Genomic DNA, 24,460 nt, shown 5'->3' on the forward strand with positions numbered 1-24,460 from the left:
TCCCCGTGTTCACCCCCGGTGTGTCCCGCTTGGAGCCCCCGTGACCCCCCGTGTCCGTGTGTCCCCCAGTCCCACCCCATTGTCCCACCCGGTGCCGCCCCCCGCCCTCTGCCCGCTCGGGCCCCGCCCCCTGCCCCGCCCCGCCCGGCCCCGCCCCTGCGCTGTCTCCTCTCGCACCGCCCCACGCCGCTCTCGCGAGATCGGCCCCGCCCCGGCCCTGCGCGGCCATTCCGGGACCCCCCTTTACCGACCCCCCCCTTTACCGACCCCCCCCCCCCAATTACCGACCCTGCCATGGCTGACCCCAAGTACGCCGACCTGCCCGGCATCGTGAGTGAGGGGCCAGGCCAGGGAGGAGCCGGGGGTCTGAGGGGGTGTAGGAGGCTCCGGGGGGTCTGAGGCGAGCCCTGGGGGTCCTGAGGGCTCTGAGAGGATCGGGAGGGCCGGGGTTATCAGGGAAGATCGGGGGGGGGGGGGGTGCTGAGGGGGTTCTGAGGGCTCTGAGGGGATCGGGAGAGTCAATCGGGATAAGGGCCCTGGCAGAGAATGAGGGAACTGCGGGGACCTGGGGTGCCTGAGGGGTCTAGGGACTGTGAGGGGACCAGCGGAACATGGAGGGACTGAGGAGGTCGGAGAAGGGCGGCTCTGAGAGGGCCCGAGGAGTCAGAGCGGGTCCAGGGGGTCTGAGAGTGCTGCGGGGTGTCTCAGGATGGTGAGAGGATCCGGGGGAATCTGCGGGAATTTAGGGATCCATGGGCAATGGCGGGGGGCTGGGAGGGTCCGAGAGGTTCGGGGGGATCTGAGGGGTTTGGGGGGATCAGGGGGTCAGGGCAGCCCGAGGGCACTGGGGGGGGTCTGAGGGGGTCAGGGCGGCTGAGGGGCTGCAGGGATCAATCTGGGGGGTCTGAGATTGGAATGGCTGACAGGGTGTGGGGACCAGGGAGATTTGGGGGATCTGAGGAGTTGTGGGTCTCTGAGAAGATCTGGGGGTGAGTTAAGGGGTCAAGGGGGTGTGGGGGTTGGCAAGATTTGGGGTGTCTGTCGGAACGGGAGGGAGCTGGGGCTGGGGAGGGGGCTTGGGGTACCAGGGAGCTCTGGGTGAGAGAGGGGCTGTGTGTGGGGGGAACATGGATCACTGGGGTGGTGGGAGCACCCCGGATGTTTGAGGTGACTGTGGGAATTGGGACATGCAGCTGGGGGAGGTCAGGGGACAGAGGCGGTGAGTCAGGGTGTTGGGGGGACACTGGGGTGTTCGAAGGGCTTTTGGGGGAATGGGAGCAGTCAGCAAGGGGTGTGGAGACATTGGGATGTCTGGAGAGAGACGTGGCACATAGGAGATGTCCATGGGGATGAGGTGTGGGGAGCAGGGAGCTGCTGGGGGGGTAAGGGTGAGGTGGGGGTCCCAGCACAGACCCTGGTGCCACAGGCCCGGAACGAGCCCGACGTGTATGAGACCAGTGACCTGCCCGAGGATGACCAGGCCGAGTTTGAGGCGGTAAGGCCTGGCTGGTGGGGGGAGCAGCAGCTGGACCAGACCCCTGGGACCCCCCGGGACCCCCCAGGACCAGCACTATGGCAGGGAACCGGCTCCCCCCACCCCATGCACCCAGCAGCACCACATCCCACACAGTGACACGTCACCCCATGGGGACAGTGTTCCCCCACAGTCCCAGTGTGCCCCATGGTGACATGTACCCCCCAGCTGACAATGTCCCCTAGAGTGGCATGTAGCCCCCCATCCCCCTATGCCACCCTGCCTGTGCTTTGGGGGGCAGGAAGGGGAGACATCCTTCCTTACACAGGCTGGGTGTCCCGGTCCTTGCTCTTTGTCCCCAAGAGGAAGGGGGCTGCCACTTCCCCAGCCCCATGCCAAGGGGAACAAGGGGGACCCCTAAACCTGCTCTGAATAGGGGGGGTTTCCCAGGCTTGGGCTAAGGCCATTCTTGGGGGTGTCTGTGCAGTGACTTCAGTGTACAGTGACGGGCGTCCATCCTTGTGGGGCTCAGGGCACCCCCAGAGTGTGGAGTGACACAGAGCCCCATCACGGAGTGGCCCCAAGGACCCCCAGGGCCCAGGGTTGACATTGGATTCTGTCCTCAAGGGGCATGAGGGCCCTGCAGGAATGGGGACACACGGGGGTCTGTCCTTGAGGTCACACAGCAGACAGGACCCCTCAGGAGTGTGGAGTGACCCCCAAGATGTACTGGGGAGGATGATGGGGGTTCAGGGGTCATGACCCAAGGTGTGACTCGGTGCCCCCCAAGCCAGTGAGGGGGTGCCAGGCCTTGGGAGTGCAGGTGGTGCAACCACCCTCTACCGTCGTTGCCGTTGATGGTTTTGGGGTCCAGGAGATTGCCACAGGTCCCTGGCATGGAGCAGGGGCCCACCAGATACCCCCTGAGGCAGGGCAAAGAGAGCCACCCCTGTGAGAGCCAGAGCAGCAGGATGGCCTGAAACAGAGGTTTGAGCACAAAGTGAACCCGGAGTCATAAGGTGACGTGTGGCTCCTACTGTGGCAGGAGGTCAGGGATGGGGGGAATTCTAAGTCCCCCTGCCTCGGGGAGCCCTTCACCAGCTCTGGGGTGTTGAGGGGTCCTTCCTCCCCCTCGGGGAGCCCCCCAAACTGACCAGGGCTCCCCCCGCTTCCCCCCCCGCTCCCACCTGGCCTGGACTCAGTTTGCACAAGTAAGCGTGGTCCTGCTTTGGGGTGCATGGGGGGGCACTGCTGCATGTGCATGGGGGTCCCAGCGCTGTCCCCTCAGGGGTCCCCCTGCTGCACTGGGGTTTTGGGGTGCCCTGTGCTCCCCCCCGCCCCGCTCTGCCTTGCCCTCTGCATCCTCTGCCTGCTGCCTGCACTGCCCACCTGGCCTTGGGATCCCTGGGACCCCCCAGGACCCCGGGCTGGGTCCCATTGCCCTGGGGACACTGCCTGGGCATGGGGGGGCCATGCTGAGCCCCCTCACTGCTGCCAGCATTGCATGGGGTGGCTGCTGGGCTGGGGCAGCTCATGGCTGTTCAGAGCCCCCCTGAGGGGAGCCCTGGGGTCCCACTGAGTGTTGGGGTGCTGTGGGGGAGCCCCTGGCTCCACTCATGTTCCCCCCCAGAGCTCCTGGGGGAGTTTGGGGGTGATCCCCAGAACTCTGGCCACGTCTTGCTCATGGCCCTGCTGCCCCCATCCCTGGCTGCCCTGGGTCTGTCCCACTGCCCTTCATCCTGCAGGGGTCCCCAGCCCTCGGGGGTCCCCATCCCATGGGGTTCCCTGTACTGCAGGGGTCCCCAGCCCTCGGGGGGCAGCGGGCACAGGCCAGACCTTCTAACGCGGATTTTGTCTCTCTCTCCCCTCTCTAACCTTGCTCTGACTTTCTCACCTCTGGGAAACGCCAGGAGCTGGTAAGCGCCCGTCTCCCAGCCGCTGGCACTGTCCCTCAGCCACTGTCACCCGCTGCCACCCACCGCAGCCCCCTAACGCTGCCAGCGCTGCTCCCGCCGCTCTCACTCCCTGCAGCAAACCAGGGCTCCTGAAACCTGCGCCAGAGCCAGGAGGGGCTGCACAGGGGGCATGTGGGGGTCCTGGGGCTCCCCCCCAGAGCCCTGCTGAGCCAGGGACCCCTTGATGGCAGCAGGGGAGCCCACACGCACCAGCTGTGCCCGCCCTGCCTGGCACAGGGCACGGCCCCTTGGTCTGGGGGTTTGGGGACCTACCCCCCGCTGCCCCCCTGGGGGGGATCAGCCCAAAAGGCAGCCAGAGGGCAGTGACAGCCCCAGGGGGCCAGGGGTCACCCTGGGGAGGAGGTAGTCCTGCCAAAACACAGCTGTGTGACAGTGACAGTCCCATGGGGACAGGGGTCACTGAAGGGACCAGCAATGGGTCCTGGCCAGGGTCTGCTGGAACGTTGCACAGTTTGGGGTAGGTTGAGCCTTGGGGGTCTCTGAGCTGAGGCAGGCCAGGGGTCTGAAGTCCCAACACAGACCTTGGGGGCCCTGCCTGCTGGGCTGGGCCTGACCAGGGTCCAGTGTCACCATGCTGGGCCAATCCAGGGTCTGATGTTCCTACACTGGGCCAGGGGTCCAACATCCCCATTCCAGACTCTTGAGGGTACCTCCCCACTGGGCCAGGCCAGTGTAGGGGTGTGATGTCCCTGCTCTGGACCCTTGGGGACGTGCAGCATCACAGCCAGCAGAGCCCTCACTAGGTGCTGTATTGGGGGCCTGTGCCTGTGTCCTGGGGGGGGACCAGGCCAGCACCCCCATCCCTGCCCACGCTGTATGCTGGGGGTGGTGGCAGCCCTGGGGCCCCCTTGTCCCCACCCCTGTCCATGGTGGTGGGAGGTGGTGGCAGTCTGGGGAGTGCCATGTCTCTGTCCCTGTCCCTGATGTGGCTCCGTGTGCAGGAGGAGCTGAGCAGCACCAGTGTGGAGCACCTGATCATCAACCCCAACGCTGCCTACGAGAAGTTCCGGGACAAGCGCCTGGGCACCGAGGGTGTGGGTGAGCTGGGGGGCTCAGAGGGGTCAGAAGGGGCTGGGCAGGCTGGGGATGGGCCAGGTGACTGCCAGGGGGTGAGCCCCCCATGCTTTGCTGGGTCACACCCAGCTCTGCCTCCTCTAGATTTCTCTGACCGCATTGGCCGGACACGGACGACAGGTTACGAGGCCGGAGAGTATGAGATGGTGAGTGCAAGGGGCACCCCCTCCACCCCACACATTGCTTAGGACACTCCTGTGTGCCACAGGCCTGTGGGACCCCCGGGATCACCTGCTGCAGCCCCCAGCCATGCCTCAGTGGAGCCATGTGCCAGCTCCACCAGTGCCATGGCACTGTGCTGGTTTCTGCCCAGTCCATCCCAGTCTGCTGTATTGGGAGCCCCTGTCCTGAGCACAGACCCTCAAGGGTGCTCAAGACAGCGCTGGTCACCAAGTCCTGGATGGAGCTGGGGGTCCCAGGGTAATCCTGGCTGGTTCATGTTCAACTTGTTGTCCCCCAGGATCCCCAGGCCTTTCCTGGGTACCCCCTCCCCATGTCCTAATGCTGGGCTCTGTTCCCCCCAAGCAGGGCCCTGCCTGTCCCCTCACTGACTCCATGAGGTTCTGTCACCCCAGTTCCCCAGGCTGTCCCTCAGGACCATCATGGGGCTGGGGGTGGTCTGCAGTCCCTGTCACCCAGGGTCAGAGGGGAGAAAGTGACAGGGTCACCTGGCTCCCTCTTGGCCTGCTCAGAGCGGGGTAACATCTGTGTCCCCTGGCCTGGTCACTGTGGCCCATCAGGCCAGGCCATCACCCCCCACACTGGCCCAGGTCGGGTTTGCTCTGGGAACAGCTGGATTTGGGCAAAGACCAGGGAACCCCCACATTCCATGGGGGGCATGCAATCACCCAGAACCACCCCCACAGCTTTAGAGATAGGGGTCAGGAGGAGGAGGAGCTCTGTGGGCACAAGATGGGGAGATCCATGGGGGTGAGGATGAAGAGCTTCGTGGGGATGAAGATGAGCTTCATGAGAATGAAGATGGGGAGCTCTGAGTATGAAGGGCTCTAGTGCAGCCCTTCTGCCTTGTGGGTTCAGGACTCTCCTGGGCTGCTGTGACAGCCATCTGAACTGACCCCATCCAGTTCCCTCTAGGTGCCACCTGAGGCTGCTCTGACCTGTCCCTCTAGACCTCACCTGCTCCTTCTGCTTGGTGCCCGGTGCTGCCAGCACCTGTGAATCCCCCCCGAGTCCCTGTGAAACCCCTGAACTCTGGGAGATCCCTGAGCACCCCCGTGAGACCCCTGAAGCACTGTGACCCACCCCCCCACCATGACCCCTCCAACATCCCATGACCTCCCCTGGCCTCCCGGGAGCCCCCTGACCCATTTCTCCCACAGCTGGGTGAGGGTCTTGGTGCCAAGGAGACACCGCAGCAGCGATTCCAGAGGTTGCAGCACGAGGTGCAGGAGCTGCTCCGGGACGTGGAGCAGATCCAGGTGAGCACCCACCTGCCCCACTGAGCTCCTACTTGTCCCACAGTGTGTCCCAGAGGTGACACAGCCCTGTGTGTCCCCCTAGAGCTCGGTGAAGGAGTCAGGAGCTGAGGAGGAGCTCACACCCATGGCCCTGGCCAGGCAGGTGGAGGTGCTGAAGCAGCAACTGCTCAGCTCCCACCTGGAGAAGGTGCTGGGCCCTGGTGCTGCTGTCGACTTTGCTGACCCCGAGGGTGCCCTGGCCAAGTGAGTGGGGAGTGGGACCCCAGGGGGGCCTGGCAGCATCTCTTTGGTGCTGGGACAGGGACCCTGCCTGCCTTGTCCCCTGTGCCTACCTTGTCCCTTGTGCCCACCTTGTCGCCTCCCGGCTGTCCCCAGGCGGCTGCTGCAGCAGCTGGAGGTGGCCAAGTGCAGCAAATCCGCTTCGGGGAAGGGCCCCGCGCGGGGCCCCGCCCCTGCCGGCGATGCTGTCACCTTCGAGCTCTACTGGAGGCCAGAGCAGGACCAGTTTGCCCAGTCTGCCAAGGTGAGCGGGAGCTGCTGGCCCCACAGGGGCATCCTGTGAGGGGGCACTGCCCCTGGGACCCGGCCCCGCACTGCGGTCCTGGCACCTGACCCCAAACCCCACAGGTGTCAGAGCTGGAGAAGCGTCTGGCACAGCTGGAGGCAGCTGTGAGGTGTGAGCCTGACAGCCAGGTGAGCACCCAGGTGAGGGGGGGCTGCCCTGCCTCCCTCCTGCCCCTCTCCTACCCCCATCCTTTATCTGCTCCCTCCTGCCCCACTGACACTGTTTTGCCCCCACAGAACCCACTGCTGGTGGGGCTGAAGGGCTCCAGCCTCATGGTGAGTTGGGCAAGGGGGATTTGGGGGAGACCCCTGTAGCCCCTCTGCCCCCAGCGCTTTGGGGGGCTGCCATACCCCCCTCACCTGCTCCCCATCCCCCCCTAGGACACGGTGCAGGTGCTGCAGGCCAAGGTGAATGTTCTGGACATGGCTGTGCTAGATCAGGTGGAGGCTCGGCTGCAGGTGAGGGGAGCTGGGGGGCACTGCTAAAACTGGGGGACACTGCTGAAATTTGGGGACATGACTGGATTTGGGATCTCTTTCTGCTCCCTCACCAGAGTGTCCTGGGGAAGGTGAATGAGATTGCCAAGCACAAGGCCACAGTGCAGGATGCTGACACCCAGAGCAAGGTATGGTCTGTGGGGCCTGGAGGCCACGGGGGGGGATCCCAAAGAGCCCCCCTAGGTTGTGCTGACCTCCCCCCCCAACTGCTGCCCCCCAGATCCACCAGCTGTATGAGACACTGCAGAGCTGGGACGCCGTGGCCAGTGCCCTGCCCGACGTGGTGCAGCGCCTGGTGACTCTGCGGGACCTGCACGAGCAAGGTGAGGGATGGGGGGGCTTGGGGACACCAGGTGGGGGTCACTGCCCTCCCCAGCACTGAGGTGTGTCCCCTTCCAGCCACCCAGTTCGGGCAGGTGCTGGTGCACCTGGACACGACGCAGCAGGAAATCGCGGGGGCTCTCAAGGACAACACCGTGCTGTTGGCCGAGGTGGGTACCCCCAGCCCCCCACTCGCCCCTGGCTCCGGGGTCTCCACCTGCCCCCACATCACCTCATCCCCACCATCCCCCCCCCCGCCCAGGTGCAGAAGACCATGAAGGACAACCTGGCCATTGTTGAGGACAACTTTGCCGACATCGATGCCCGCATCAAGCGGCTGCAGAAGTGACAAGACCGCAGGACACCCCTTGGGGTTCCCCTGAGGACTTCCCCAGCCCCCCCTTCTACCCCCTGGGCCCTGTGACCCCCCCCCACTCAGGTCCCAGGTGCTGCTTGTAAATACCCTGGCTCGGCCCCCCCCAGCACATCCTCAGTCCCCAATCCCACAGGGATCTCTGCACCCCTCAGTCCCCAAGGGGGTCATCCCTGTCCCCCCTGCTCCATCCCCATGTGTGGGTCTCTGGTCCCCCCTGTACCCCAATAAACAGCTCAGCTCCAAATATGTGTGTCAGAGTCTCTGATGGGTGGCAGGAGCACGGTCCCCCCCAGCTGGAGATGGGGAGTGCTGGGATGGAGTAGATACAAAGGAAATTTCTTGGAGCCAGAATCCCCACAAGGGGGTCTGAGGGGCAGCTGGACCCCAAACAGGGGGAGGGGTCCTAGGTGTGTCGCCAGCCCTGCTCCCCCAGGCCCTTCACACCAGTTCTGCAGCCCCCCCACACGTGAAGACAGAGCACCTCATGCCGCCAGTTTTCCCCCAGGTGCCACCAGCTCCCCCCAGTTCCCCCATCCCTCCCAGCTCCAGTGCCCCCAGTTCCACCCCCTCGCCCCGGTGCCTCCCACGTGCGGTGGAAGGTGAGGGGGTGAGGGGATGGGGGCTGAGCGAGCCCGGGGTGGGGCTGCGAACTCCCGTTATTTCCGGGGGAGGGAACGAGACCTGGTGGAACCGAAGCTCTGCCCACTCGCCATAACCCCGCCCGTTCCTGACAAGCTCCGCCCCTCTCCCTGGCCCCCTGGGGGGGCGTGGCCCATTTCCCGCCATTGCATCATCCCCGCGTGACCCCACACCCCCCCCCCCCGCGCGCCCCTCCCGCGTACGGGGCGGTGCCGCTCGTCCCGCCCCCGGCGCATTCCCATTGGTTGGCTCTTTCCTGCCAGTCACGGCCTTCGCGCGCTCATTGGCTGCCGCGGCGCGAGCGTTGCGTCAGGCTGCTCTTAAAGCGGCGCGGCGGGGGGGCAGGGCGCAGCGCGGGACGATGCGGACGAGGATGAACCGGGGGCAGCGACCGGAGCGGGGCTGGGGGGAGCCGAGACCACCCAGAAAGGTGCGGGGAGGGCGAGGAGCAGCCCGGGGATCGGCCCCGGGAAATGCGCGCGGGGTGCTGGCGGAGGGATTCCGCTCGGTCCCGGGAGGGGAATCCGCGCACCCGCCTTCGCGGGACGGTGACGCCGGGGACGGGACGGGGGCCCCGACCCCCAGCAACCCCCCCTGCTCGGGGGTCACCGATCCTAACGCCGCTCCTTCCTCCTTTCCCAGGCATCCCGGAGAAAGTGTGTCCTTGCCGACCACCATACCTGAGAGCAGGTAAGGGGACATCCCCGGCTGTACGCGCACCCTTGGGGTCCTGGGCCTGGCCGGGCACCGGGGCTCCCGGCCCGGGCCACCCCCTCACTCCTTCCCGTTCATCCCTCCCTCCCGCAGCCCGCGCCGGGCCCGAGGTCACAATGGCGGCCGAAGGGCTGTGGGGGCCGGGTGGCCCCCCTGGCTGGGAGCTGGAGGGGTGGTACCAGGACCTGCAGGAGGTGCTGGCGGCGGAGCCCCCCGGAACCACCCCCACCTGGGGGACTGAGCAGGTGAGCGCGGGGCCGGCAGCGCCCCCGGGGCGGGGGGTGCGGGGCTGGGTTCCCCTCTCCAACGCCGTTCCCGATCCCCGCTCTCTCTGCAGGTGGATCCAGGCCCGGGGGGCTGCGGGCTGGATCTGGCTCTGGCCGAGGAGTTGCTGGAGCTGCTCGGGCCGGAGGGAGCGGCTCCAGCAGAACCCCCGGGCGCCCCTGGCGGGAGCGACCCTGCCCAGCCGGGCCCCGCCGATGAGGAGGAAGAGGAGGAGGCGCGGGGGACACGGAGGAAGCGGCGCGGCGGCCCCGGGGCTCCGCGGGAACGGGACGGGGAGCAGCGGGTACGGGAGCTGACAGTGCAAAACGAGCGACTGCGCGCCGAAATCCAGCGGCTCACCGCCGAGGTGCAGCGCACCCGGGCGGCGCTCATCGACCGCATCGTCAACCTGCGCCAGGTGTAGCGACTGCCCCGGGGTGGGGCCCGGACGCACCAAGCACAGCGCCGGGGAACGGGGACAGCGCTGCCCCACAGCTGGGGACAAAGACTCTGCTGCCCCACGGACTGGGGGGGCAGCCCTATGGACAGATGGACACTATGGACAGACGAGCGGATGCAGCTTCTCCATGCCATTGTACAGCTCTTGTCATTTATTATACGCATATGAACACAACCAGCACAGCCCAGTTTGGTTATTGGAGGCACTGGGGCCACCCCTCACTGTGTCCCAAGCTGGTCACTGGGGCTTCTTCCGCTTGCCCTTGGGCACCTCGGGGCTCCGGCCTTCAGCCAGTGCCAGCTGCTGCTTCAGCTCCAGCAGTTTGGCCACCTGGGCATCCACCTGGGCCTTCTCTACCTGGGCAGTCTTCAGCTGCCTCACCAGGTTGCCCTGGACAGGTGGGAGGAAGGATTTTTAAGGGTGTGATGAGGATTTAGGGAGGGTTTAAAGGCATGACAGAGCCTATTTCCATTATCCTGTCCCCCCTCACCTGCTTGGCCACCTGCTCTGTCAGCTCCTGGATCAGTTTGGGGTCACCGGGAGCTGCAGAAGTGTTGGGGGCTGAGGCTGGGGGGGGCTGTTTGGCCTGTAGGAGAAACATGGGAATAAGCTCCCCTCCCTCCTATTCCAGGTAGGTGCAGCTCACCTGAGGCAGCACCAGGAATTACCTGGGGCTCTACAGCAACACCTCAGTGCTGGGAATGAGGAGGGCAAGGACAGAGGGTGGGGCTGCAGGTGCCCAAGGTGGGGGACCTGTGGGGGGGGGGGGGCACCTGAGCCCCCACTCACCTGCCCTCCCCCAAAGCGCTGGCGCAGGGCTTCCACCTGCTCGGGCTCCAGCTTCTGGAACAGGGGGCTCACCTGGCACCAGCAGGGACAGAGGGGTTACACCTGTGGGGTGAGCACCTGCAGATCCCACCCAGGCAGGGTCTGGGGGAGCAGGGGGCACGGCCTGCCCTCCCCCCGGGGTCCCCTGGCCGTACCGTGCCCACGCGGTGCCCGGGGGGCAGGGTGCAGGTGAGGCCAGGCCCGAGGCCGCAGCGCTCCGGGGGGATCTGGAGCTGGTCCTGGATGGCGGTGCTGACCCCGGGCACGAAGGGCTGGAGCAGCGCGGCCAGAGCGGCCGCCACGTTCACTGCCACACCGGTCACCGTCCCTGCGCGCTGCCTGGGGCGGGGACACTCGGTGACACCTCTGTGACCCCCTCCACCGTCAGTCACCAACCCTATCGTTGACCCCTGTGTCCCTCTGCCACGCCGTGTGCTGCCTGGGGGGCACAATACCCCTTGTGATCCCTGTGCCCACCCTCACCCCCTGCCCGGTCAGTGCCTGTCGACAGGGACCTCTCAATGTCCCCCCAGCTCCTGGCTTTGCTCCATCCCTGCCATGTGCCCCCCATCAGTGCCAGCCTCCACCCTGACAAGACCCTGGAGTAGGGACCCCTCCATCGCCCCCTCTGTGCCCCCGAGGCCGCCTATCACCCTCTACCCCCTCAGATCATGACTGTGCCCCTAATCCCCACCCGTGACCCCTCCCTGTCCCCCCATGCCCCCTTTATGCCCCATCCATCCCTACCTGTCCCTCTCGTCACCCTTGATGCGCTTCCAGGGCTCGTTCACCTGGATGTACTGGTTGCCGTGGCGGGAGATGCCGAGCACACACCTGAGCGCGTCACGGATGCTGAGGGGGCAGGGGGACACAGGTGGGGCTGAGCACCTGGAGGACAGGTTCTGCCCCCCCTCTTCCTGAGTTTTGGGACCACCGGGACCCACCGGACTTTCTCCATCAGCTGGTGGTACTGGCGCATCTCCAAGGTGACCCGGGCCAGCAGCCGCTGGTCCTCAGCTGTGAGCACCATTTCAGGCACGGTACCCGCAAAGAACTTGCAGACAAACATGCCTGCCCTGGGGACAGGGTGGGGACAGGGGTCAGCAAAGGCTGCGGGACAGGTGTGAGCCCAGCTGTGGACCAGCCCTGCTCCCCCCAAAGTGTCTCTGCACCTGTTGATGAAATTGCCCAAGTTGTTGAGCAGCTCCGAGTTGTTCTTGAGCAGGAGGTCGGCCCAGGAGAAGGCGCTGTCCTGGCCCTCGGGCCTCAGGTACAGCAGGTAGAAGCGCCAAACATCAGCAGGGATCCCGGTGTCCTTGGCCATGTCCCCAAACACACCCACACCCCGGCTCTTGGAGAACTTCCCATCCTCATAGTTCAGGTACTCTGTGGACAGGTGAGCGCCCACTGTGGGGAGCTGGCCCCTCCAAGGCAGGTAATGGCCCCAGGCAGAGTACGGGGAGCGTGGAGCCCCCAACACCTGGGCCCCCCCACAGCTGGGCCGTACCTGTGGCGATCAGGTGATTCACCAGGGTGTAGTTGTCGTCGGCACCCAGCAGCGAGCAGGGGAACACGACGCTGTGGAAGGGGACGTTGTCCTTGGCCATGAAGTTGTAGAGCTCCACCTGGTAGGTAACAGGAGCAAGTGGAGATGGCAGCAGGGTGTCTTGCTCTGTCTCCACCTGCACCATCGCCTGACTCCTCATACCTGCTGGGGGTTCTTCCACCAGCGCTCCCACTGGTCGGTGTAGTTGGCCGTAATGGACAGGTACCCGATGGGAGCGTCGAACCACACATAGAACACCTGGGGGAGAGCGATACCTGAGCAGGTGAGACCAGCAGGGAGGGCCCGGCAGGGCACACCTGGGGCTGGGGGCGGACCCACTTTGTCACGGAAGCCGTCGAGGGGCACCGGGGTGCCCCAGGTGAGGTCACGGGTGATGCAACGGGGCTTGAGCCCGTCCCGCAGCCAGGTGCGCGTGATGTGCCGGGCGTTGGCCGTCCAGTCACCTGTGGCCCAGCTGCGCTCCAGCCAGGCCTCCAGCCGCCCCTCCAGCTGCAGGGGACACAGGTGGGACACTTAGGGTACCTTGGAGTCCCCATCCCCACCTCACTGTGCCCCCACAGATGTGGCTCACCTTGGGCAGGTCCAGGAATAGGTGCTGGGTGGGTGTCACCACTGGGGTACCACGGCAGACCTTGCACTGGGGGTTCTGAGGGAAAACAGGGGGTCCCCAATGATGGGGAGGGAGATTCCCAAAGGTAGAGCAGGGGGTCCACAAAGGTGGGGCAAGGGGTGTTACCAAAAGTGGGAGGGGAAGGCCCAGGGCAAGTTAGGATCACAAAGGTGAGGGGGAAGAGGGGAGTCCCCAGAGGTGGAGCTGGGGGGTCCCCGGGGGCTGCTGCCCCACCTTGAGCTCCACGGCGTTGATGAGCTTCCCACACTTGTCACACTGGTCCCCGCGGGCCTCGGCGTAGCCACAGAAGGGGCAGGTGCCCTCCACGAAGCGATCGGCCAGGTACCGCCCACAGCTCTCACACCTGAGCTGCTCCAGCGTGTCCTGCAGCAGGAATCCCTGTGCTAGCAGCCGCTGGAAGATGTCCTGGGCGATCCTGGGCAGGGAGGGCGAGTCATGTTAGCCACAGGTACCCCTAGTGCAGGCGGGGCTCACCTGGCCCGCAGGGGCTCACCTGGTCTGCTGGGGCGTGGTGGTGCGGCCAAAGTGGTCGAAGGAGATGCGGAACCAGGCGTAGATGTCGGCGTGCAGGGCGTGGTAACGATCACAGAGCTCCTGCGGGCTCAGCCCCTCCTCCAGCGCCCGCGTCTCCGTGGCCGTGCCGTACTCGTCCGTGCCGCACACGAACAGCGTGTTCCAGTTCCGCAGGCGGCAGTACCTGTGGGACACACCTGGGGTGGGCACCTGTCACACCTGGGGGGCACACCTGTCACGGGCACCGTTGCACCTGGGCATAGACACCTGTCACACCTGGGGGATACACCTGTCACACCTGGTCACGGGCAGCTGCCACAGCTGCGGGGGCACCTGTCACCTGGGCATAGGCACCTGTAACACTAGCAGGGCACACCTGTTACACCTGGGCGTGGGCACCTATCACACCTGTGTGTGGGCACCTGTCATAGCTGCAGGAGGCACACCTTTCACACTTGCACGGGTGAGCAGACAGTGCAACACCCCCCCTACAATCCTCCGGTCACCCCCTCATCATCATCTCATCCCCCCCACTAACCACTGGTCCCAGCTGGCAGCACCTGCAGATGCACACCTCTAACATCTGTGCAGGTAGAACAGTCCCCTCCCCAGGTGCACACCTGTAACACCTGTGCAGACAGCACAGCCCCCCCCCCAGCCCCTGGGACACTCCCCACAGCCCCACCTGGCAAAGGTGTCGGCACTGAGGACGCAGCCGATGATGTTGCCCAGGTGAGGGACGTTGTTGACGTAGGGCAGCGCGCTGGTGATCAAGACATTCCTCTCGCCCTCCACAGGTAACCTGGCAGGGAGGGGGTGGGTCACAGCAGCGTCGTCCCCCCCACCACCCAAACCGCTGGGTGTCACCTGGGCACTCACACAGGTGTCCGTGGCTGCCGGGGCGGAGGCAGCGCCGCGGGGCCTTGGGCCCAGATGTCCACGGCGGCTGCGATGTCGTCGTCTGTCAGCATCCGTTCCAGACTCTCCTCATCCTGCGGGGACCAGGTGATGGGGGCTGCGCACATCTGCTCCCCCAACCTCCCCCCCAGGGCCGGGGCCGCACCTGGGGCTCGTGGCGGGGGGCCTGGAGGGGCGGGGGGCGCTGGGCCAGGTGGTTCCGGAGCTCCCGCAGAGCCTCCGGCAGCAGCGCGGCCGCGTCCCGGCACGGCTCCCACTGGGACATCGCCCGGAACCAGGAGCGCAGCACCTGCAGCTCACCTGGGTGGGGACAGATGGGGTGAGCCCCGGCCCAGCAGGGACCTCCCCCCCGCCCCCCCAGCCAGCTCTTACTGGGCAGACTGGTCTCGTCCTGGAGCACTGGGAACAGGCTGCCCCACACCACCACGTCAGCGACCGAGGCGGCTTCCTGGGGGAGACAGGCACCTACTGGGGGGACTGGGGACACTGGGAGGGACTGTAAGAGGAACGGAGACAAACTGGGGAGGGCACTGGATGGTGGTGCCAGGTAAAGCCAAGACAGTGTGGCACTGGGTGGCCTGGGAAGCACTGGGGACCATCTACCATACCGGGGTCAGCAATGTCCCACCCTCCTTCTGGGCACACCGTGGGGGCAGGGCTGAGGACACACCTGTCGGGCAGGTAACAGCGAGCTCATCCCCCACACCCAGGGCTCCTCACTCACCCCGGCCAGGTGGGAGGTGCCGCTCCGGGCCAGGTGCTGCTCCAGGTGAGCCAAGAGGTGCTGCAGGACACCGAGGGCTTCGGGCCCCGGCCGGCCCTGCACCAGCCGCAGGTACAGGGCAGCGGCCACCGCCGGCTGGGGACACAGAGGGGTCACATCGGGACATGGGGGGCACAGAACCCCTCGGGGGGCACAGGGGATCACTCACCTGCAGCTCCGTGGCCTCCCATTCCAGCCACTGGGTGCTGAGGTCGGTGGGTTCCTCCCCACGGAAGAGGTAAAAATACCTGGGGGGGGGGGGGGGGTTAAGGGGGGTCGGGGATAAGGGAGGCGGGATAAGGGCCGTGTTGTGGGAGGTTCGGAGGGGTTTGAGGGGAGGGTTTGGGGCGGGGGCTGCCCCAGGCCGCCCGCACTCACTGGCAGATGGCGTTGGCGGAGAACAGGACAGTGCCGTTATCCAGCTCCAGCTCCGGCCCGGCGGGGCTCGGGAGCGCGCGCGGCCGTTCTGAGGGGAGGGAGAGGCTCAGAACCGCGCGGTGCCCCGGGGCCGGGACGGGAAGGGGGTCAGGCCCGGGGGTCGCGGGACCGGGTGTGCGGTCCGGGGGGATTGTGAGTGTCCCGGTCTCACCTGAGGGGCCGTCCAGGTGTGGCCTGACGGGCGCGGGGGCGGCGCCGGCTGCCGCGAGCACCTTGAGGGCGGCAGGAGCGCCCGGCGGGACCCGGAGCCGCATGGCGGGAAGGGGGCGGGGCTGCGCGGGGCACGGCGGGAGTGGCCGGAGGGCGGAAAGGGGCGGAGCCTGCACCATTAGCTCCGCCCCGCCCCAAGTCTCGCGAGAGCTAGGCCGGCGGGTTGCCTTGGCAACAGGGACGCTGCCGGGACGGGGATGGGACGATGGGATCCATGGAATAATGGGATGGGATCATGGGAGGAACTGGAACAGGATAACGGGAGTACAAGATAGGAACTGGGATGGGAAAATGAGATCCATGGGACAGGAACTGGGACAGGATAATGGGATAACGGGATAGGAACTGGGATAGGATAGAGATCCATGGGACAGGATAATGGGATAGCGGGATAACGGGATGGGAACTGGGATCCATGGGATGGGGCTCAGGGGGCTCCAGATGACCCCCAGCCTGTTCTGGACTGAGCCTTGGGGTCTGAAGTGACCCAGGGTGAAGTTGGGATTTTAACTCAAATTTTGTGCATTTAACCCAAACTTCGTGGACTTCATCTAAATCTCAGTGGATTTAACCCAAATTTCATTAATTTAACCCACGGTTTGTTGTATTTAGCCCAGATTTTAGTGGTTTTAACCCAAATTTTGTGTATTTACTCCTATTTAAGTCACAACTCCCTTTTAAGTTTAATCACTTTTTATTTTTCCACTTAAATATTCTCTTTAAATACAGCATCGTCCTGGGAAACTGCGGAAAAGCAGGAAAAATCAATAATAGTGGGGAGAAGCTTTGGCTTCACTCAGGGGCATTAAATGTGGAATTAAAATGAAAATTAAAAACTGAAAAATAAAATTAAAAATGGAATAGAAAAAAGAGCAAGAAAAAAATTAAATGGCAATAAAAAGAGAAAGAGATTGAATTTCAAAAGTGCAAGTAAAACTTAAATAAAGAAATAGGCAATAAAAGCAAAATAAAAAAAGAAATAAAAATTAAATTTAAAAGGTAAAAAAACCCCAAAATTTAAAAATTATAGGAACAAAAAAGAAATAGGAAAAAGGGAATAAAAAATAAAGAAGGTAATCAAAATTACATTAAAAGTTCCAAAACCGCTTTGGGCACCCTGGCAGAGGAAATTTGGGGATCCCCCAGGGTTTTGGGGGGGTCTGGGGTGGAGCAGCAGCACCAGCGAGGGGCCAGATCCATGAAATCCAGGGGATGAAATCCAATCGAGATGGAAAAGCCAAATCACAGCAAGATTTGGGTAAAGCTGGGAGAAATTCAGGAATTTCCAGGGTTGGGAAGCACCAGCTCAGGAGATGCAGGGGATCCAGCCCAGGGGGGCAGGGCAGAATTTGGGGTCACCTCCCCCTGGTCCCTCACACCACAGGGGATGGATTTGGGGCCATTTCTGTGGGATTTGGGACCTCCGTGGGGAAAATCCCGACCCACCCCCCCAGAGTCAGCCCCTGGGGCTGGGGGTCACCGAGGCCCTGGGCTGGGAACTGACCCCTGCCCACCCCAACCCCTTTTCAGACCCCTGGAAAATCCCCTTCTGACCCCCTGTCAGCCACTCTGCACTCCCTTAACCCCCTTTTAAACCCCTCTGAAACCCTTTAATACCCCCTTAATTGCCCTTTAATCTTTTTTAAACCCCTTTTGAACCCTCTTAAACACCAAAAAACCTGTTTGAATCCCCTCAAAACCCCTCTGACTCTGGCAAACACCTTGAAATCTCTTTTGAAGCCGTGAAAAACCTCTGAACACCATTAAATTCCTCCCTGAAAGCCTAAGAACACCTCTGAACCCCCAAACCCCCCTCTGAATTCCCTTTTTAACCCCTTTTCAAACTCCTCCTCTGAATCCCCCTACAAACCCATTTCAGGTCCCTGAAACCCCTTTTAAACCCTCTTAAATCTTCTGAAGTCACTTAAATCCCTTCTTGAGCCCCTAAAACATCTCTTCAAATCACCTTAAACCCCACTTGGGCCCCTTTAAACTCCTCTGAACCCCCCTAAAGCCCTTCCTAAACCTCCCTTAAACCACCCTTCAAATGGCTAAAAAAATCCCTTAGACACCCTCAAAACCTGCTGAACTCCCTTGAATCCCCTTAAATTCCCTTTAAAGCCCCTTAAACCCCTCTGGACCTGCTTGATCTCCTAAAAGACCCTTTAACTCTTTTTGCAAACCCTTTTAGATCCAACTGAACCCCTTTTAGCACCCCTTTAAACCTCTGAACCCCTTTCCATCCCCCAAAAAAACCCTCAACACCCCTAAAAACCCCATTTTGAACCACCCTGAACTCACCTTAACCCCCTCAAAACCTCGCTTAAACCCCCTTTTAAACCCTCAACCCCTCCTAAACCCCATAAAAATCCCTCTGAACCTTTTTCAACTTAAAAATCCCCCTCAACACCCCCATATCCCCTAAAAACCCCACTCTGAGCCTCCTTAAACCCCTTTTAAACCCTAACCTCTTACTGAACCCCCTTTTTAGCCCCTCCACAGGGGGCACGTGACCTCCAAGGACACCAGGGGACCCTCAACCCCCAAAACTGCCAGGGGTCAGACCCCAGTGTGGGAAAACTGCTGGAAAAGCCAACGGTGAAAACAAAAAGTCAGGAAAATAAAGGGGTGGCACCAGCTGGGTTGGGGGGTTTGGGCCCCTGTGATCCCAGGGTCTGGGAGCATCCAGGTGAGGAGGTTGTGAAGGCACAGACCGGACCAGGTGAGCAGATCCAGGGTCTGAGAGTGTCCAGGTAAGCAGATCCCACCAGGTAAGCAGATCCAGGGTCTGAGTGTCCAGGTGAGCAGATCCCACAGTCTGTAGGGTCCAGGTGAGCACAGTGCAGGATTTGGGGCACAGACCCAAGTAGGTGAGCAGATCCCAGAATCCAAGAGCAGCCAGGTAAGCAAATCTCAAGGGCACAGACCCAACCTGGGCTGGGCTGGAGAACAGGCAGCCTCACCCCACATCCTGATCTTCCCCCACTCCTGCCTCCTCCCAGGCTGGAATTGCTCCTAGCCCAGGTTGATCTCACCTGGCTGGAGCCAAAGAAAGAGGGAAAAGCCCCAGAAATGACAAGTTTCACCCCAAAACAGATCCCAGAGCCTCAGGAAGGTCCGAAGCACAGGTGGGTCCTCCATGAATCCCAGTCCAGGTGACTCTGCAGAATCCACACCTGGAGAACCTGAATCCATCCCAGTCTGACCAGTTTGATGCCAGTGGAGATGCCAGGAGCCAGAAGGAGCCCAGGTGAGCAGGCAGCACCCGAGGAGCAGCACAGGGAATTCCAGGTGCTCCAGGAGTCAGGTTCTGCAGGAACACCACATCCACAGGATACCAGGAGTTGGACATCTGTGCACACTTGCAGGGCTCTGATCCTGCTGGAATTAGTCCAGGAGCATCTGGATGCACAGAGCCCACCTGGAATGGGCTGGGATCACAGGTAGGGACAGGGGCATTCCCAAATCCTGGTCCTTGGAAGGCAGCTCCAACCCCTCAGGGTTTTCCCAGCAAGTGAATGAGCATTCCAGAAGGTTTTGACAGGTACAGGTGATCAATGCCAGCTGATGGAGCCAACGAGATGAACTTGGTTCAACCCCTCCCAAAATCTTCCAGGTGAGTTTGGGGATTCCAGTCCTGGGTCTCTTGTGCCAGTTTCAGGTGTTTCCCAATCCATCCCAGCTGCAGGTGAGTGCAAGCATCACCAGGCCCAGGTGAAACATTCATTAAACAAAAAAGAATTAGGGAAAAAAGGCTTTTTCCCCTTAAAAACAAGGAAAGTGGAGGCAGCCAGGGGGGACAAAGCTGCCGTGGGATCCAGAAGGCTGCAGCTCAGGTAAGTCCTGGCACAGGTGACCCCTGCCAGGTGAGTGAAGGACTCCTCACCCTGGGCCTGGTAAATCCTGTGTCCAGAGCAGCCCACACAAATTAAATAATCAATCCATGGAATAAATAACAGAGCCAGAGGGCCTGAGGCCACTCATATGGGCAGGTGGGGGTGCTCCAGGTGCTCTGGCAGATTTTCAGGTGCTCCTCCCTTGCTCACAGCAGCAGGGACAGGTGGAACCCCCAGCTCCTTCCCCGGGGGGCTGGAGGCTGGAGCTGGATGCTCCACATGGCCACTGTCACCCTTGGCACCTGCCCTTGGCTCTATCTGGCAGTAGAGCCCAGGTGCATCGGCCAGGTAAGGCTGGGAACTCACCTGGGCTGGCTGCCCCGGGGGGTAGCACAGGACAGAAGATTCCAGGGGGAACTGGGCTGGGATGAGGATGGTGGAGGTGAGCCCAGGGCACTGGGGCGGTTTCACCTGCCAGGTATCATCCAGGTGCTCCCCCAGGACACAGACCCCACCCCCCTCTCCCCCAGAGCCACTTCCAGAGTCTTCCTCAGCCTTCAGCCTCTCCAGCTCCTCGGCCGTCTGCAGGTGCAGCACCGCCCGCTCGTTCTCCGCCAGGTATTCCTGGAAGTCCTGAGTCTCAGGGGGCTGTGGGGGCGGCCAGGTGGGGCCAGGGAGAGCAGCTGCTCCCTCCTCTTCCTCCTCCTCCCGCCGGTTCTCCAGCTCCAGCTTCATCAAGGTGTGCAGGAAGTGGGTGCGGACTCGCAGGGGGTTGAACTCGATCCTCCCGGCCACGTTCCCGCAGCCATCCCGGGAGCAGCCACACGGGAACGACGTGCGATCCACCTGGGGCACAGGGGACAGCTGTGGGACCCCCCCAGCACCTGAACCCCACCCCAAACGTCATGCTGGGGGTTTGTCCCAGGCAGGTGTCTCCACTGGGACGAGACATGAACAGGTGGGGGATCCCACAGGATCCCCCCCAGAGCCTGAATCCCACCCCAGAGTGATCCCAGATCCCACCTGGACAGCAGGAATTTGGCTCTGGGGTGGGAAGAGGAGTTTATACATTCCAGGTATGCCCAACACACACTCCCTTCAAGGAAGAGGAACATTCCAGCACCTGTTGGACCACAAATCCCAGCTGCCTCACCTGGCACTCTCTGCTCCCTCAAGGAGCAAGGACATGGGCACACTGGGTGTGCCAACACTTGACTGACCTCCAGTCCCACCCATCCCCCCTTTTCCCAGCTCACCTGGCACACCTGGCTCTCCCCACTGCTCAAGGAGCAGGAGCACAGAACAGCAAGTGCAGGCCCGGGCACAAGGAGCAGCCCCAAACTCCCATGCTGCCCCAAAGCCTTTCTCTGCAGCTCACCTGGCACTGGACGCCCTCACCTGGCCCTCCCCACTCTTTACGGAGCAAGAGCACAGCACAGCAAGTTCAGGCACAGGCACGAAGAGCAGCAGGGCCCCCATCCTGCCCCAAATGCTGGCCCTGCAGCTCACCTGGTACTGGATGGCCTCACCTGGTACTGGATGGCTCTCCCCACTCCTCAAGGAGCAAGAGCACAGAACAGCAAGTGCAGGTACACGCATGAGGACCAGCCCCAAACTCCCATCCTGCCCCAAAGCCTTTCTCTGCAGCTCACCTGGCACTGGATGCCGGCCTGGCTGCAGGCACAGGTGCGTGGCTCGCAGGTGAGGCGGCAGAGGCAGCCGCACTGCTCTCGGGACAGGCGCAGGGCCCGCAGCTCCTGCCGCTCCTCGGCGTCGATCCTGCGCACGCCCGAGGCGCGCAGCAGCGCCCGGCGCCGCTTGGTCGGCAGCGGCTGCAGGTAGAAATAATCGCCCACCTCCACCTGCCCCATGTCCAGGTCGTCGTCGGACACGTCGGCCAAGGTGAGCCCCGCAGCCTCGGCCGACGGCACCGTCCCATTCTGGGTCAGCTGGGGACGGGGGGACACGTGTGGGGAAGTGGGACCACGGCCCAAACTAAGCCTCTCCTGTTGCCACCCAGGTGCTTCCAGCACTGTTTTTTCCCTCTACCTCCTCAGATACCCCCAAAGCGTTTCCCACCTGGATTCCCCTCTTCCAACCCAAGCATTTTTCACTTCCTCCCAATAAAATCCCCAAGGGCTTTCCCACTTGCCCACCACCAAAACCATCCAGGTATTTCCCACCTAGATTTCTACCTCCCAACCCCAAAACCTGGCTCCACCCCAAATCCATCCCTAGGTATTCTCCAAGTGGATACCCTCCGTCACCCCAAATTTCCTCCAGGTATTCCCCACCTGGATTCTGCCCTCCCTCTCCAGGTATCTCCCATCTGGATTCCCCCATCCCTCCCCAGGTTTTTTCCACCTGAATTCCACCCTCCCTCCCCAGGTATTCCCCCACTGCTGCCCCTCCAGGTAACCCCCACCTGGATTCTTCCCTCCCTCTCCAGATATCTCCCACCTGGATTCCCCTCCTCAGGTATCTCCCACCCCGATTCCCCTCCTCAGGTCTTCCCCCCTCCCTCCCCAGGTATTTTCCAGCTGAATTCCACCCTCCCTCTCCAGGTATCTCCCACCTGGATTCCCCCATCCCAGTTATTTCCCAACTGCCCTCCCCACCTCCTCACCTCCCTCCTCCTGGCGCGCAGTTTCTCCCTGCGGAGGTGCTGCCGCAGGTGCTGCCGGTGGCTCACCTGGCGCAGGTGAGCGAACTGGCTGAGGCTGTACCTGCGGGCACGGTGGTGCCTCGGGGCCATGCCCAGGGAGCTGCCACCAGCGCTGGGCACGCAGGTGAAGCCCTGGCGCCGGGCAAAGTAGTAGACGGTGACCTGGGCGAAGCGCACGCGCTTCCCGCCCCGGCGCGCCCGGGAGCGCCGCAGGATGGACGGGGCTGCGGGCACAGCAAGGGTCAGGGCAGCCACGCCAAAGCTCAGCCCCAAAATCACATCAAGTTCACCCATTTTCCCCTGTATTTCCCACCAAAACTATAAAATACCCATTAATTGCCCCCACCGAACGCTTCAAATTTTCACCCCCAAGCTCCCTTCAAAATTTAAAAATACCCATTAATTCCCCCATCAAATTCTCCCCAGGCTCCCTCCAAACTTCCTGGAATTCCCCCCCAACTCCTCCCAAGTTTCCCAAATTACAAAGAAATTCAAGCTCCTTGAACTCCCCAAATAATTCCTCTGTTAATACCCCCTTAATGCCCCAATCCTTCAAGCTTTCAAAAAAAAAAAATTCACAGAAATTCCCCCAATCCCCCCAAACGTAAATTCTTCCAAATTGCCCCAAAGTAAAAAAAAATAAAAATCTGAATTGTCCCTCAAATTCTGAAAACTCAGAAAAATGAGAAAAAAACCCCAAAATTCACCAAAATGAACAAGATTCCCCAAATACCCCATAACTAAAAATCCCCAAAATTCCTATTTAATAAAATTAAAACTCCCAAACCCAAAAATTCCTATTTAATAAAATTAAAACTCCCAAACCCAAAAATTCCTATTTAATAAAATTAAAACTCCCAAACCCAAAATTCCTATTTTGTAAAACTAAAAACCCGCAATCCCAAAATTTCTCTTCCATAAAACTCACCCTAAAAACCCAAAAATTCTCCTGCCAAAAAACTGCTACAAAATCCCCCAACAGCTCAATAAAAAAAAAAAAAAAAAAAAAAAAAAAAAAACCCACAGCATCCCCCTTCAAATTCCCTAATACTCCCCCCAAAAAATCCCCACCACCACCACCACCAAAATTCCTGAAATTCATTTTAAAAACCAGAGGAATAAAACCAAACAACAATTAAATCGCTCCAAATCCCGCCCAGTTCCCCGGTGAGGCTCACGCCCGGCGCTGCCGGAGCTGCCGCTGTCGCAGCTGTCGCCGCTGTCGCTCGTGGCGATCTCGTCGTCCGAGGTGGCGCCGCTGGATGGGGCCGATCCCGATCCCGATCCCGCATCCTCCGGCTTGCGCTTGATCCCAGCGCTCGGGACCGCGGCCATCGGGGCTGGGCTCGCATGGAGACCCCGGCGGGGACAGGGACAGGGACAGGGACGGGATCACCCTGCGGACAGCACCGAGACGTTCCAGGATCAGCAGCAAGGCTTTGCTCCCCGATACATCCCCCAAAAAATCCCAACAGAAGTTCTTGGTGCCAGCCCATCCCGGCGCTGGGTGTTAATATTTCATGAGTCATTGCTGATGATAATAAGACTCCCATAAAAATCGAGAGGCAAAAAATATGACGGATTTGAGGGATTGGAAGTGTCAGAAGCAGGGATGCAGGACATTTCGGGATGAGAGCAGAGTGGGAACGATCCCTTTCTAGAAAGGCGGTGGGACACCAATGAATCCAGGTGTTGTTCTGGCATTAGCCTAAAAAAATGAGATTTTGGGATGAACACCGGGAAGATTTTGGCAGTCTGGATCATAAGGAATGGGTTGAGTTTTCCAATTTTTTTCCCCAAGGATTCAGCTCAGCAGCTGAAAATCCCATGGATTTCCATCCATCCCAGGTCATTGCTGACATTCCCATTCTGGGTTTTTAGGATGAAAGATGGAGAATTTTGGTTCCTCAGGGAAATCTGGGATGCAGCTCGCACAGAGCCTCCAGCATTTCTACCACCGGCATCCCAAGGATGATCTGTCCATTTGAGATGAGGAAGGAAAAATAATTCCAAATGCTGAGGGAGGGGCCATGGGAATTGATTAATTTCAAAGATTAAACCTCACCCAAAGGAGTTAAACTAAAAATATATCTTTTTTACCCAAGTTCTGTGGAACAACTTTTGGAGCAGGGAAGGGATCAGGAGAGTTTGGAAATCCAGGAGCTGATCTGGAAAACCTCCTGGCTGAAAGAGGCTGGGAAGGAGGGGCAGGTGTCCCCCACAGGGCGGGCAGGTGTTGGGGGACAGAAAGGTGATCCCAAAAAATCCTCCTTGGGCCCTGTGTCCATTGCT

General features: G+C 61.6%; 4 protein-coding genes across 7 annotated transcripts; 2 read left to right on the top strand and 2 right to left on the bottom strand.

Annotated features, from left to right (window-relative positions):
• Positions 1-285: 285 nt before the first annotated feature.
• DCTN2 (dynactin subunit 2) lies at positions 286-7,951 on the top strand. Of its 4 annotated transcripts, none has more exons than XM_062510990.1 (15): positions 295-330; positions 1,427-1,495; positions 2,677-2,691; positions 4,392-4,488; positions 4,609-4,670; positions 5,865-5,963; positions 6,046-6,206; positions 6,339-6,486; positions 6,591-6,656; positions 6,765-6,803; positions 6,909-6,986; positions 7,082-7,153; positions 7,246-7,348; positions 7,425-7,516; positions 7,609-7,951. In XM_062510990.1, the coding sequence occupies exons 1-15, from the start codon at positions 295-297 to the stop codon at positions 7,693-7,695; spliced, it is 1,224 nt and encodes a 407-aa protein (XP_062366974.1). In that variant the 3' UTR covers positions 7,696-7,951. The 4 variants fall into 4 exon arrangements, with proteins under 4 accessions (XP_062366972.1, XP_062366973.1, XP_062366974.1 ...); XM_062510991.1 differs by lacking the exon at positions 2,677-2,691 and adding an exon at positions 3,385-3,390; XM_062510988.1 differs by lacking the exon at positions 2,677-2,691 and having other exon boundaries at positions 286-330; positions 6,591-6,668.
• A 761-nt stretch (positions 7,952-8,712) lies between these two features.
• DDIT3 (DNA damage inducible transcript 3) lies at positions 8,713-9,973 on the top strand. The gene is made up of 4 exons (XM_062511057.1): positions 8,713-8,791; positions 9,004-9,051; positions 9,169-9,320; positions 9,413-9,973. The coding sequence occupies exons 3-4, from the start codon at positions 9,192-9,194 to the stop codon at positions 9,761-9,763; spliced, it is 480 nt and encodes a 159-aa protein (XP_062367041.1). The 5' UTR covers positions 8,713-8,791; positions 9,004-9,051; positions 9,169-9,191; the 3' UTR covers positions 9,764-9,973.
• On the bottom strand, positions 9,967-15,711 carry MARS1 (methionyl-tRNA synthetase 1). The gene is made up of 21 exons (XM_062510909.1): positions 15,609-15,711; positions 15,398-15,485; positions 15,189-15,267; positions 14,981-15,115; positions 14,629-14,704; positions 14,402-14,556; positions 14,218-14,324; positions 14,024-14,140; positions 13,319-13,522; positions 13,039-13,240; positions 12,766-12,840; positions 12,513-12,683; positions 12,336-12,431; positions 12,135-12,252; positions 11,800-12,013; positions 11,572-11,703; positions 11,375-11,479; positions 10,783-10,966; positions 10,589-10,660; positions 10,290-10,385; positions 9,967-10,189 (listed from the first exon to the last, which is right to left on the bottom strand). Exons 1-21 carry the CDS (start codon positions 15,709-15,711, stop codon positions 10,037-10,039), a joined length of 2,682 nt encoding a protein of 893 aa, XP_062366893.1. The 3' UTR covers positions 9,967-10,036.
• Positions 15,712-18,120: 2,409 nt separating this feature from the next.
• On the bottom strand, positions 18,121-23,691 carry CSRNP2 (cysteine and serine rich nuclear protein 2). The gene is made up of 4 exons (XM_062510971.1): positions 23,347-23,691; positions 22,130-22,392; positions 21,156-21,452; positions 18,121-20,349 (listed from the first exon to the last, which is right to left on the bottom strand). The coding sequence occupies exons 1-4, from the start codon at positions 23,501-23,503 to the stop codon at positions 19,648-19,650; spliced, it is 1,419 nt and encodes a 472-aa protein (XP_062366955.1). The 5' UTR covers positions 23,504-23,691; the 3' UTR covers positions 18,121-19,647.
• Between the last annotated feature and the right edge of the window lie 769 nt (positions 23,692-24,460).

Source organism: Cinclus cinclus, chromosome 30 (genome assembly GCF_963662255.1).
Source record: "Cinclus cinclus chromosome 30, bCinCin1.1, whole genome shotgun sequence".
NCBI lineage: Eukaryota > Metazoa > Chordata > Aves > Passeriformes > Cinclidae > Cinclus > Cinclus cinclus.

Coding starts and splice junctions, on each gene's coding strand:
- DCTN2 (XM_062510990.1), top strand. CDS start 295: ATGGCTGACCCCAAGTACGCCGACCTGCCCGGCATC. Junction 4,489..4,608: donor CCTGGGCACCGAGGGTGTGG/GTGAGCTGGGGG, acceptor TGCCTCCTCTAG/ATTTCTCTGACCGCATTGGC. Junction 6,657..6,764: donor GGTGTGAGCCTGACAGCCAG/GTGAGCACCCAG, acceptor TTGCCCCCACAG/AACCCACTGCTGGTGGGGCT.
- DDIT3 (XM_062511057.1), top strand. CDS start 9,192: ATGGCGGCCGAAGGGCTGTGGGGGCCGGGTGGCCCCCCTGGCTGGGAG. Junction 9,321..9,412: donor CCACCTGGGGGACTGAGCAG/GTGAGCGCGGGG, acceptor CTCTCTCTGCAG/GTGGATCCAGGCCCGGGGGG.
- MARS1 (XM_062510909.1), bottom strand. CDS start 15,711: ATGCGGCTCCGGGTCCCGCCGGGCGCTCCTGCCGCCCTCAAGGTGCTC. Junction 13,523..14,023: donor AGTGCCGACACCTTTGCCAG/GTGGGGCTGTGG, acceptor TGTGTCCCACAG/GTACTGCCGCCTGCGGAACT. Junction 13,241..13,318: donor ACCACGCCCCAGCAGACCAG/GTGAGCCCCTGC, acceptor CTCCCTGCCCAG/GATCGCCCAGGACATCTTCC.
- CSRNP2 (XM_062510971.1), bottom strand. CDS start 23,503: ATGGCCGCGGTCCCGAGCGCTGGGATCAAGCGCAAGCCGGAGGATGCG. Junction 21,453..22,129: donor TGCGCGCCAGGAGGAGGGAG/GTGAGGAGGTGG, acceptor CCCCGTCCCCAG/CTGACCCAGAATGGGACGGT. Junction 20,350..21,155: donor AGGCCGGCATCCAGTGCCAG/GTGAGCTGCAGA, acceptor CCTGTGCCCCAG/GTGGATCGCACGTCGTTCCC.